This window comes from Colius striatus, chromosome 28, assembly GCF_028858725.1.
Source record: "Colius striatus isolate bColStr4 chromosome 28, bColStr4.1.hap1, whole genome shotgun sequence".
Taxonomy (NCBI): Eukaryota; Metazoa; Chordata; class Aves; order Coliiformes; family Coliidae; genus Colius; species Colius striatus.
Window position 1 is genome coordinate 802739 of NC_084786.1, and position 12346 is coordinate 815084.

General features: G+C 56.5%; 1 protein-coding gene across 1 annotated transcript; it reads right to left on the reverse strand.

Moving 5' to 3' along the window:
• Nucleotides 1–744: 744 nt before the first annotated feature.
• On the reverse strand, nucleotides 745–2075 carry LOC133628088 (izumo sperm-egg fusion protein 1-like). Its single transcript, XM_062015988.1, has 5 exons — nucleotides 2051–2075; nucleotides 1870–1950; nucleotides 1231–1503; nucleotides 989–1130; nucleotides 745–900 (listed from the first exon to the last, which is right to left on the reverse strand). The coding sequence occupies exons 2-5, from the start codon at nucleotides 1943–1945 to the stop codon at nucleotides 843–845; spliced, it is 549 nt and encodes a 182-aa protein (XP_061871972.1). The 5' UTR covers nucleotides 1946–1950; nucleotides 2051–2075; the 3' UTR covers nucleotides 745–842.
• Nucleotides 2076–12346: the final 10271 nt, after the last annotated feature.

The following is a 12346-nucleotide window of genomic DNA, read 5'->3' on the forward strand; positions in this document are numbered from 1 at the left end:
GTTTAGGGTAAAAATCACTGCTTTGAGGCAAATTAAGTTCACCTGAGGGGGGGGAAATCCTCTAGAGACAGGAAAAGTGCCTTTTTGAGGTGGGAAAAGTGCCTTTTTGAGGGGAAAAAAACCTACTTTTTTGGGTGAAAATCGACGCTTTGAGGAAAAGTGAGTTCATCTGAGGGGGAAAAATCCCTTTGAGGCAGGAAAATCGCCCTTTGAGGCAGGAAAATCGCCCACTACGCCCTTGGATTGTTTACTTGATTGCTATCTTGGTTGTGTTACATGGAGTTAACTACAAGTTCCTTACAACACTATTATGAGGGAAAAGATGGCAATATCTGGAGAAGAATTAAACATGGGAACATGCCTGTTGGCAAATAGTGACAGGAGACAGCCTGTGCTGCACTTCAGACACACTGGTGACCTGTGTCCCTCCATGTCCCAGCCTCAGGCTCTTGGTCCCCTAACACCCCCGTATTCCCCCATCCCCTCCCCCATCCTCATTTCTCCCCCCTTCCCACTCTGTGTTCCCTCCATCCCTCCCTTCCCCCCATGCCCCTCTGCTGTCCCTTGGCCCGTGTCCCCCCGGTGTCTCTGACCCCCAGCTCTCAGCCGTCCTCAGGTCCCACCACAGGCAGAAGGTCAATAAACTCCCCCCACCCCCTCAGCCCCTCGTGGGCCCTTCCACATTGTGTGAGAAACTGAGGCAGAGCGTGGGGAAACGGAGTCTGTGTCTACTTTAATAGCAGGGGGAGGGTGTGGGGTCCTGGGAGTCCTGGAGGTCCTGTGGGATCCTGGGCTACCTGGAGGTCCTGGGTGTCCTGTGGGTCCGGGAGGTTGTGGGGGTCTCAGGGGAGCTCAGGGTTCTGCTGGCCCTGGGCGCTGCGGCGCATCCGTTGGCAGAGGCTGTGGGGAGGGCAGGGGGCAGAGCTTAGCACTAAAGCTCCATCCCCCTGTGGGCACGGCATCACGCAGCCCCCTCCCACAGCCTCACCACAAGCCCATGACCACGATGGCCACCACGACGACGCTGCTGCAGCTGGCGATGATGATGGTGGGCACCGGGACCCCCCCCGCAGCGGGGCCAGAGGCCGGCGGGGCCGGGGCCGGGTGGGAGCGCGCGGACGAGCGGGTCACTGCAGGCAGGAGCGGGGGGAAAGGACACAGAGCGGGGTGAGGGCTCAGCGGGATCCCCCTGTGGGAACTGGGGCGGGGGATGTGTGCGTGTGCCCTCACCCACGACGTCAAAGACGAGCTCGGAGGCGACGTCCCCCCGCGCGTCCCGCATCTCGCAGCGGTACCGTCCCCCCGCCGCTGCCGTCACCCCCTTCTGCACCAGCACCGGCTCGGAGCTCTCGGCCTGGAGCTGCTCCTGGGGCTGGGGGGGACCCTCCGTGTGGCCCCGCAGCCGGTAGAACCAGTAGCTCTTGGTGCCGTGGGCCAGCTCGTGCCAGGCCAGGCCGCAGTCCAGACGCAGCTCCTTCCCCTCCTCCACCCACAGACGCCGCTCTGCAGCGGGGTGGGGGGAGTGCGATGAGAACCCCCCTATTTCACACACGTGGATCCTACCCAGGGACCCCAAACTGCCTTCCTGTCCCCGAGAGCTCTACAAATCACCACCCCAGGATCCTTCTTCCTCGAATTGCCCCCTCTGGGCCCCTCATTCCCATGTTATTGCCCTGGGACCCCTCAGATTGTCCTCCTAGGACCCCTCTTCCCAAATTACACCCCCCCAGGACCCCCCTTTCTCCTTGACTTATACCCCTGAGACCCCTTAGACTTCCATCTGTCCTCTCCAGGAACCCTTCATCTCTATCCCTACCCCCCAAAGCCGGCAGCCCCCCTCTCCCCACTGACCCCAACAGCCCCACTCACCCCCGCAATGCACCGTCCGGCTGCAGACGTAAAGGGTGACGTTGCACGAGCTGCATTCGATCCACATCACCTCCATCTTTCCTGGGGGGCCACAGGAGTGTGTGTGTCGGGTCACAACGTAGGGACAGGTCCAGGACCCCCTCAAACTGCCACCTCCAGCCCCCCCAGCTCCTCTACTCACCACAGGTATTGGGGCAAAACACTGCAAGAGGAAGGGGAAAAGGGAGTTAGAGTGAGGTCAGAGGGCAGGGTGGGGATTGGGAGGAGCTCAGCAGATGTCCCAGGGTCCTGGGTCCCACCTTCCTTCTGGAACTGCTTCATGAGCTGCTGGAAGTGGTTGGTCACATCCTGCATGGCCCAGAACATCTCATTGAAGAGCTGCTTGTCTGGGAGAGGAAGGGAAATCTGTCAGCCAGAGGGGAGGGAGATGCCCCAGAGCCCTACTCTGCAGGGCCTCCACTCTTAGGTTCCAGAGTCCACAGCCCTGTGACATGCTGTTACCCCCACAGTTAACAGCACTCTCTGAGCAGTGTCTGACAGGAGTTGTGTGGAGCTCCAGGCAGGGAGGTGTGCGTGTCCCTGTGCTGGCTTTGCCAGGGCCAGGTTTTGGTAACGAGAGGCTCCAGGGGGTGCTTCTTTAAAGAAAGAGCTGCCAGAAGCTTCCCCTGTAGCTGACAGGGCTCATGCCAGTCAGTTCTAAGATGGACACACAGCTGAGCCAGGCCTGGCCAATTAGTGACTGAGGTAACGACTCTGTGATTAACGGACGGGAGAAGGGGAGGAAGTTGCTGGGCACTTGCTGAGCTGCAGCAGCAACAGGGAGGGAGAATGTGACAACATGTCTGCAGTCAGCAAGGTCAGTGGAGAAGGAGGGGGAGGAGGCTGCTTAGGCCCTGACAGAAAGACTCCCCTGTGAGCTGTGCTGAGGCCCATGGTGAGGCAGCTGTGTCCCTGCAGCCCGTGGAGGGCCGTGAGGGATCAGAGACCCACCTGCAGCCCGTGGGGCATCCTATGGGAAGGACCCCTGCCCTCAACTCATCAACCTCTCCTTATATTTCTCTCTCCCCTGTCCAGTTTAGGAGAGGGAGCGAGAGAACAAGTTGCTGGACACCTGACAGCCAGCAAGGGCTAAACCCACCACATCCCCACCCCCTGTTGGGGTTCAGGCTCACCTTGGAGGTTTTTCTCCACCACGCCAGACATGGTCCGTCTAAAGTAGATGGTGATCTCCTCCAGCGTTGCCTCGTCTAGGGGGGTGGGAGGGTGGGCACAAAGGGGGTAGGGGGAGAGGAGCTGAACCTTCCCCTTCATTGCACCCTTTTGGGGGGGGGGCACAAAGGAAGGGAGGTGGATGATGGGTTTGGGTGGAATTTGGGGCAGAATCGGAGGGTCAGGAGGGCAGTTGGGGTGGATTCCCGAGAGCCAGAGTGGGTTTGGCAGGGGCAGGGGGAGTTCAGGATGGGGTTATTGGAGGGGAGGGGAATGGGGGGTTTTGGAGAGGGATGGGGGTCTGGGTTTTGGGTCCCCCTTACCTATGACACCCATGAAGGTCTCTGGGTTGTGTGGCAGCTGGCCCAGTGTCTGCACAGTCCTCAGCAGGATGGCTCTCAGCCGGGTCCTGAGCTCTGGACTGTGTGACATCCCCCGCTGCAGGAAGGGGCCTGTCAGCATCTCCAGCATCTCCATTGCCCCTGGGGAGCAGCGCAGACACCCAGACACCCCCTGGGCTGCCACCAGCAGCAGCAACAGGAGTAGCAAACGCCGCATCGCTGTGGCTCGGGTGCTGCTGGCTGCTGGCATGTCCCAATGTCTCTCGTGCTGCTGGCAGCTCACAATGTCCTGCTGTGCTGCTGGCTGGATGTGACACTGTGTCCCAGCTCAAGTGATGTCATGGGCTGACTGTGACCCTCAGGTGACATCACAAAGCCTTCAGGGCAAGCCCAGGAGCTCCCCAAGCCTTGGAGACACCATGGAGACAGCCCCTGTGATGCAAAGCCCAGAACTGGACACAGGACTCCAGATGAGGCCTCACCAGGGCAGAGCAGAAAGGGAGAAGAACCTCCCTCACCCTGCTGCCCACACTCTTCCTCATGCCCCAAGAATGCCATTGGCTTCTTGCTCACGACGGCACGTTGCTGGCTCATGTTCAGTTTATTTTCAGCCAGCACTCCCAGGTACTTCTCCTGGAGCTGCTCTTCAGCAGTTCAACCCCCAGCCTGTCCTGGTGCAGGGGGTTGTTCCTTCCCAGATGCAGGACTCTGCCCTTGTCCTTGCTGAACCTCAGGAGGTTCCTCTCTGCCCAACTCTCCAGCTGGTCAAAATCCCGCTGAATGGCAGCACAGCCTCTGGGCAATCAGCCAGTGCTCCCAGTTTGGTGCCAGCAGGGAACTTGCTGAGGGTCCCTCTGTCCCCTTATCCAGGTGGTTGATGAAGATGTTGGTCCCAGGGCAGCCTTTTTTCAGTCTAGGCTGAGCAGACTGAATGCATACGAATGAGGAGAGCTCCTACACCAAGAGTAGGATGAAGGCAGACGTTTGTTGGCAGACAGGCTGCCATGGAACCTCTGAAAAGTGTGAGAAACCTGGGGCTGGGGGCTTTTGGGTGTCGCTCAGTGTCCACCCTGTCCCCTGAATCTCTCTTGGCTGCATCTGGGCTTTTTCAGTCTCGCCTGAGCAGCTTAGAAAGAAAACACGGGTGCCCTGCACAATCCTTTCTGTTCCTGTGTCAGTGTTTTTTCCCTGCGGTCCCTGTAGGATGCCCTGTGGTCAGCACCATCGTTGCGCTGCAGCCCACGCGCACCCCTGCTGGAGGTGACGGAGGAAAAGACCCCCCTGGCTGAGGAAAACCATTTCCTATGGTTGGAAACACTTTAGTTATCCTCAGTGTGAACACGACTAGCCTTGCTCTGTATTTTCATGGATGAAGTTGCTTTGCTAATAAAGCTCCGTTGTCAAAAATGACCCAGTGCTCCCTGTTTCTGGTCAGTCATGTTTAAAGCAGTAGCTCAGGATGCCCAAGGGGAGGAGAGAGCTCGTCCTCCTCCTCTTTCAGTCTGTCCTGAATGGGAGAGAGCAATGAAGGCTTTCTTAGGGGCTGGCTTCTGAATTGGTGTGTTCTTTGACTCTTCCGTGTAGATGTTGAAATCTGCTTGGAAATACTCGTAGCTTTTGGAGTAGAAAAGAGAAAACAACAACTCAGAGCTTTGTGAGCTGCCACAGAGACTTGCTCCTTGGCTGGGTCAGATCCAAGTGGCAGCCACGGCCTCGTTTCCTCACAGGTGCTTTGTGCAGAACGTAGAGCTCTGGTTTCAGTTCATGAGGTCTGTCTTCTGTGCTTTTGAGACTCTATCTCCAGGGACTCGTAGTGGGACACAGGGCCTCTGACTTGCCAGCCCACACCTGGGCCAAGCTGGCAGTGACAAAGCTGTCAGCCAGGCAGCGATGGGTCTGGGCCTCTGTTCACTGTGGTTCCTTGCCTCTGTCCCTTCAGACAAAACAAGCCTACAAAGACACGTGTGGAGACAAGTGGATGTGAGACAAATCACTGTGAGGAAGGAACAGCGCCTTTCTGAGGGGGAAAAATGCTTTTTTTAGGGGGGAAATCGCTGCTTTGAGGCAAACTGAATTCATCTGAGGGGAGAAAAGTCCCTCTAAAGAGGGAAAATTGCCTTTCTGAGGGGAAAAGCTGCTTTTTTTGGGGTGGAAATCACTGCTTTGAAGCAAATTGAGTTCATCTGAGGGGAGAAAAGTCCCTTTAAGGTGGGAAAAGCGCCTTAGGGGAAAAACTTCTTTTTTGGGGTGGAAATCACTGCTTTGTGGCAAATGAAGTTGATCCGAGGCTTTATATGAAGGAAAAAGCCACTTTACGTGAGGGAAAGTCACATTTTGAGGGGAAAAAACTCTGTTTTAGGGTAAAAATCACTGCTTTGAGGCAAATTAAGTTCATCTGAGGGGTGAAAAGTCCCTTTGAGTCAGGAAAAGTGCCTTTCTGAGGGGGGAAACTGATTTTTGGGGTGAAAATCGCTGCCTCGAGGCAAATTAGACTCATCTGAGGAGGGAAAAATCCCTTTGAAGTGGGAAAAGCGCCTTTCTGAGGGGAAAAACAGCTTTATTGGGGGAAAATCGCTGCTTTTGAGGCAAATTAAGTTGATCCAAGGCTTTCTGTGAGGGAAAAATCCACTTTGTGTGGGGGAATGTCACCTTTTGAGGGGAAAAAAATCTGTTTTGGGTTAACAATCACTGCCTTGAGGCAAATTAAGTTCATTTCAGGGGGGAAAAATCCCTTTGAGGAAGGAAAAGCGCCTGAGGGGGAAAAATGCTTTTTTTAGGGGGGACATCGCTGCTTTGAGGCAAACTGAGTTCATCTGAGGGGAGAAAAGTCCCTGTAAAGAGGGAAAAGTGCAATTCTGAAGGGATAAACTGCTTTTCTGGGGTGGAAATCACTGCTCTGAGGCAAATTCAGTTGATCCCAGGCTTTGTGTGAGGGGAAAAGCCACTTTATGTGGGGGAAAGTCACATTTTGAGGGGAAAAAACTCTGGTTTAGGGTAAAAATCACTGCTTTGAGGCAAATTAAGTTCACCTGAGGGGGGGGAAATCCTCTAGAGACAGGAAAAGTGCCTTTTTGAGGTGGGAAAAGTGCCTTTTTGAGGGGAAAAAAACCTACTTTTTTGGGTGAAAATCGACGCTTTGAGGAAAAGTGAGTTCATCTGAGGGGGAAAAATCCCTTTGAGGCAGGAAAATCGCCCTTTGAGGCAGGAAAATCGCCCACTACGCCCTTGGATTGTTTACTTGATTGCTATCTTGGTTGTGTTACATGGAGTTAACTACAAGTTCCTTACAACACTATTATGAGGGAAAAGATGGCAATATCTGGAGAAGAATTAAACATGGGAACATGCCTGTTGGCAAATAGTGACAGGAGACAGCCTGTGCTGCACTTCAGACACACTGGTGACCTGTGTCCCTCCATGTCCCAGCCTCAGGCTCTTGGTCCCCTAACACCCCCGTATTCCCCCATCCCCTCCCCCATCCTCATTTCTCCCCCCTTCCCACTCTGTGTTCCCTCCATCCCTCCCTTCCCCCCATGCCCCTCTGCTGTCCCTTGGCCCGTGTCCCCCCGGTGTCTCTGACCCCCAGCTCTCAGCCGTCCTCAGGTCCCACCACAGGCAGAAGGTCAATAAACTCCCCCCACCCCCTCAGCCCCTCGTGGGCCCTTCCACATTGTGTGAGAAACTGAGGCAGAGCGTGGGGAAACGGAGTCTGTGTCTACTTTAATAGCAGGGGGAGGGTGTGGGGTCCTGGGAGTCCTGGAGGTCCTGTGGGATCCTGGGCTACCTGGAGGTCCTGGGTGTCCTGTGGGTCCGGGAGGTTGTGGGGGTCTCAGGGGAGCTCAGGGTTCTGCTGGCCCTGGGCGCTGCGGCGCATCCGTTGGCAGAGGCTGTGGGGAGGGCAGGGGGCAGAGCTTAGCACTAAAGCTCCATCCCCCTGTGGGCACGGCATCACGCAGCCCCCTCCCACAGCCTCACCACAAGCCCATGACCACGATGGCCACCACGACGACGCTGCTGCAGCTGGCGATGATGATGGTGGGCACCGGGACCCCCCCCGCAGCGGGGCCAGAGGCCGGCGGGGCCGGGGCCGGGTGGGAGCGCGCGGACGAGCGGGTCACTGCAGGCAGGAGCGGGGGGAAAGGACACAGAGCGGGGTGAGGGCTCAGCGGGATCCCCCTGTGGGAACTGGGGCGGGGGATGTGTGCGTGTGCCCTCACCCACGACGTCAAAGACGAGCTCGGAGGCGACGTCCCCCCGCGCGTCCCGCATCTCGCAGCGGTACCGTCCCCCCGCCGCTGCCGTCACCCCCTTCTGCACCAGCACCGGCTCGGAGCTCTCGGCCTGGAGCTGCTCCTGGGGCTGGGGGGGACCCTCCGTGTGGCCCCGCAGCCGGTAGAACCAGTAGCTCTTGGTGCCGTGGGCCAGCTCGTGCCAGGCCAGGCCGCAGTCCAGACGCAGCTCCTTCCCCTCCTCCACCCACAGACGCCACTCTGCAGCGGGGTGGGGGGAGTGCGATGAGAACCCCCCTATTTCACACACGTGGATCCTACCCAGGGACCCCAAACTGCCTTCCTGTCCCCGAGAGCTCTACAAATCACCACCCCAGGATCCTTCTTCCTCGAATTGCCCCCTCTGGGCCCCTCATTCCCATGTTATTGCCCTGGGACCCCTCAGATTGTCCTCCTAGGACCCCTCTTCCCAAATTACACCCCCCCAGGACCCCCCTTTCTCCTTGACTTATACCCCTGAGACCCCTTAGACTTCCATCTGTCCTCTCCAGGAACCCTTCATCTCTATCCCTACCCCCCAAAGCCGGCAGCCCCCCTCTCCCCACTGACCCCAACAGCCCCACTCACCCCCGCAATGCACCGTCCGGCTGCAGACGTAAAGGGTGACGTTGCACGAGCTGCATTCGATCCACATCACCTCCATCTTTCCTGGGGGGCCACAGGAGTGTGTGTGTCGGGTCACAACGTAGGGACAGGTCCAGGACCCCCTCAAACTGCCACCTCCAGCCCCCCCAGCTCCTCTACTCACCACAGGTATTGGGGCAAAACACTGCAAGAGGAAGGGGAAAAGGGAGTTAGAGTGAGGTCAGAGGGCAGGGTGGGGATTGGGAGGAGCTCAGCAGATGTCCCAGGGTCCTGGGTCCCACCTTCCTTCTGGAACTGCTTCATGAGCTGCTGGAAGTGGTTGGTCACATCCTGCATGGCCCAGAACATCTCATTGAAGAGCTGCTTGTCTGGGAGAGGAAGGGAAATCTGTCAGCCAGAGGGGAGGGAGATGCCCCAGAGCCCTACTCTGCAGGGCCTCCACTCTTAGGTTCCAGAGTCCACAGCCCTGTGACATGCTGTTACCCCCACAGTTAACAGCACTCTCTGAGCAGTGTCTGACAGGAGTTGTGTGGAGCTCCAGGCAGGGAGGTGTGCGTGTCCCTGTGCTGGCTTTGCCAGGGCCAGGTTTTGGTAACGAGAGGCTCCAGGGGGTGCTTCTTTAAAGAAAGAGCTGCCAGAAGCTTCCCCTGTAGCTGACAGGGCTCATGCCAGTCAGTTCTAAGATGGACACACAGCTGAGCCAGGCCTGGCCAATTAGTGACTGAGGTAACGACTCTGTGATTAACGGACGGGAGAAGGGGAGGAAGTTGCTGGGCACTTGCTGAGCTGCAGCAGCAACAGGGAGGGAGAATGTGACAACATGTCTGCAGTCAGCAAGGTCAGTGGAGAAGGAGGGGGAGGAGGCTGCTTAGGCCCTGACAGAAAGACTCCCCTGTGAGCTGTGCTGAGGCCCATGGTGAGGCAGCTGTGTCCCTGCAGCCCGTGGAGGGCCGTGAGGGATCAGAGACCCACCTGCAGCCCGTGGGGCATCCTATGGGAAGGACCCCTGCCCTCAACTCATCAACCTCTCCTTATATTTCTCTCTCCCCTGTCCAGTTTAGGAGAGGGAGCGAGAGAACAAGTTGCTGGACACCTGACAGCCAGCAAGGGCTAAACCCACCACATCCCCACCCCCTGTTGGGGTTCAGGCTCACCTTGGAGGTTTTTCTCCACCACGCCAGACATGGTCCGTCTAAAGTAGATGGTGATCTCCTCCAGCGTTGCCTCGTCTAGGGGGGTGGGAGGGTGGGCACAAAGGGGGTAGGGGGAGAGGAGCTGAACCTTCCCCTTCATTGCACCCTTTTGGGGGGGGGGCACAAAGGAAGGGAGGTGGATGATGGGTTTGGGTGGAATTTGGGGCAGAATCGGAGGGTCAGGAGGGCAGTTGGGGTGGATTCCCGAGAGCCAGAGTGGGTTTGGCAGGGGCAGGGGGAGTTCAGGATGGGGTTATTGGAGGGGAGGGGAATGGGGGGTTTTGGAGAGGGATGGGGGTCTGGGTTTTGGGTCCCCCTTACCTATGACACCCATGAAGGTCTCTGGGTTGTGTGGCAGCTGGCCCAGTGTCTGCACAGTCCTCAGCAGGATGGCTCTCAGCCGGGTCCTGAGCTCTGGACTGTGTGACATCCCCCGCTGCAGGAAGGGGCCTGTCAGCATCTCCAGCATCTCCATTGCCCCTGGGGAGCAGCGCAGACACCCAGACACCCCCTGGGCTGCCACCAGCAGCAGCAACAGGAGTAGCAAACGCCGCATCGCTGTGGCTCGGGTGCTGCTGGCTGCTGGCATGTCCCAATGTCTCTCGTGCTGCTGGCAGCTCACAATGTCCTGCTGTGCTGCTGGCTGGATGTGACACTGTGTCCCAGCTCAAGTGATGTCATGGGCTGACTGTGACCCTCAGGTGACATCACAAAGCCTTCAGGGCAAGCCCAGGAGCTCCCCAAGCCTTGGAGACACCATGGAGACAGCCCCTGTGATGCAAAGCCCAGAACTGGACACAGGACTCCAGATGAGGCCTCACCAGGGCAGAGCAGAAAGGGAGAAGAACCTCCCTCACCCTGCTGCCCACACTCTTCCTCATGCCCCAAGAATGCCATTGGCTTCTTGCTCACGACGGCACGTTGCTGGCTCATGTTCAGTTTATTTTCAGCCAGCACTCCCAGGTACTTCTCCTGGAGCTGCTCTTCAGCAGTTCAACCCCCAGCCTGTCCTGGTGCAGGGGGTTGTTCCTTCCCAGATGCAGGACTCTGCCCTTGTCCTTGCTGAACCTCAGGAGGTTCCTCTCTGCCCAACTCTCCAGCTGGTCAAAATCCCGCTGAATGGCAGCACAGCCTCTGGGCAATCAGCCAGTGCTCCCAGTTTGGTGCCAGCAGGGAACTTGCTGAGGGTCCCTCTGTCCCCTTATCCAGGTGGTTGATGAAGATGTTGGTCCCAGGGCAGCCTTTTTTCAGTCTAGGCTGAGCAGACTGAATGCATACGAATGAGGAGAGCTCCTACACCAAGAGTAGGATGAAGGCAGACGTTTGTTGGCAGACAGGCTGCCATGGAACCTCTGAAAAGTGTGAGAAACCTGGGGCTGGGGGCTTTTGGGTGTCGCTCAGTGTCCACCCTGTCCCCTGAATCTCTCTTGGCTGCATCTGGGCTTTTTCAGTCTCGCCTGAGCAGCTTAGAAAGAAAACACGGGTGCCCTGCACAATCCTTTCTGTTCCTGTGTCAGTGTTTTTTCCCTGCGGTCCCTGTAGGATGCCCTGTGGTCAGCACCATCGTTGCGCTGCAGCCCACGCGCACCCCTGCTGGAGGTGACGGAGGAAAAGACCCCCCTGGCTGAGGAAAACCATTTCCTATGGTTGGAAACACTTTAGTTATCCTCAGTGTGAACACGACTAGCCTTGCTCTGTATTTTCATGGATGAAGTTGCTTTGCTAATAAAGCTCCGTTGTCAAAAATGACCCAGTGCTCCCTGTTTCTGGTCAGTCATGTTTAAAGCAGTAGCTCAGGATGCCCAAGGGGAGGAGAGAGCTCGTCCTCCTCCTCTTTCAGTCTGTCCTGAATGGGAGAGAGCAATGAAGGCTTTCTTAGGGGCTGGCTTCTGAATTGGTGTGTTCTTTGACTCTTCCGTGTAGATGTTGAAATCTGCTTGGAAATACTCGTAGCTTTTGGAGTAGAAAAGAGAAAACAACAACTCAGAGCTTTGTGAGCTGCCACAGAGACTTGCTCCTTGGCTGGGTCAGATCCAAGTGGCAGCCACGGCCTCGTTTCCTCACAGGTGCTTTGTGCAGAACGTAGAGCTCTGGTTTCAGTTCATGAGGTCTGTCTTCTGTGCTTTTGAGACTCTATCTCCAGGGACTCGTAGTGGGACACAGGGCCTCTGACTTGCCAGCCCACACCTGGGCCAAGCTGGCAGTGACAAAGCTGTCAGCCAGGCAGCGATGGGTCTGGGCCTCTGTTCACTGTGGTTCCTTGCCTCTGTCCCTTCAGACAAAACAAGCCTACAAAGACACGTGTGGAGACAAGTGGATGTGAGACAAATCACTGTGAGGAAGGAACAGCGCCTTTCTGAGGGGGAAAAATGCTTTTTTTAGGGGGGAAATCGCTGCTTTGAGGCAAACTGAATTCATCTGAGGGGAGAAAAGTCCCTCTAAAGAGGGAAAATTGCCTTTCTGAGGGGAAAAGCTGCTTTTTTTGGGGTGGAAATCACTGCTTTGAAGCAAATTGAGTTCATCTGAGGGGAGAAAAGTCCCTTTAAGGTGGGAAAAGCGCCTTAGGGGAAAAACTTCTTTTTTGGGGTGGAAATCACTGCTTTGTGGCAAATGAAGTTGATCCGAGGCTTTATATGAAGGAAAAAGCCACTTTACGTGAGGGAAAGTCACATTTTGAGGGGAAAAAACTCTGTTTTAGGGTAAAAATCACTGCTTTGAGGCAAATTAAGTTCATCTGAGGGGTGAAAAGTCCCTTTGAGTCAGGAAAAGTGCCTTTCTGAGGGGGGAAACTGATTTTTGGGGTGAAAAACGCTGCCTCGAGGCAAATTAGACTCATCTGAGGAGGGAAAAATCCCTTTGA

Coding starts and splice junctions, on each gene's coding strand:
- LOC133628088 (XM_062015988.1), bottom strand. CDS start 1,945: ATGGAGGTGATGTGGATCGAATGCAGCTCGTGCAACGTCACCCTTTAC. Junction 1,131..1,230: donor GCTCGTCTTTGACGTCGTGG/GTGAGGGCACAC, acceptor TCCTGCCTGCAG/TGACCCGCTCGTCCGCGCGC. Junction 901..988: donor ATCGTGGTCATGGGCTTGTG/GTGAGGCTGTGG, acceptor CCCTCCCCACAG/CCTCTGCCAACGGATGCGCC.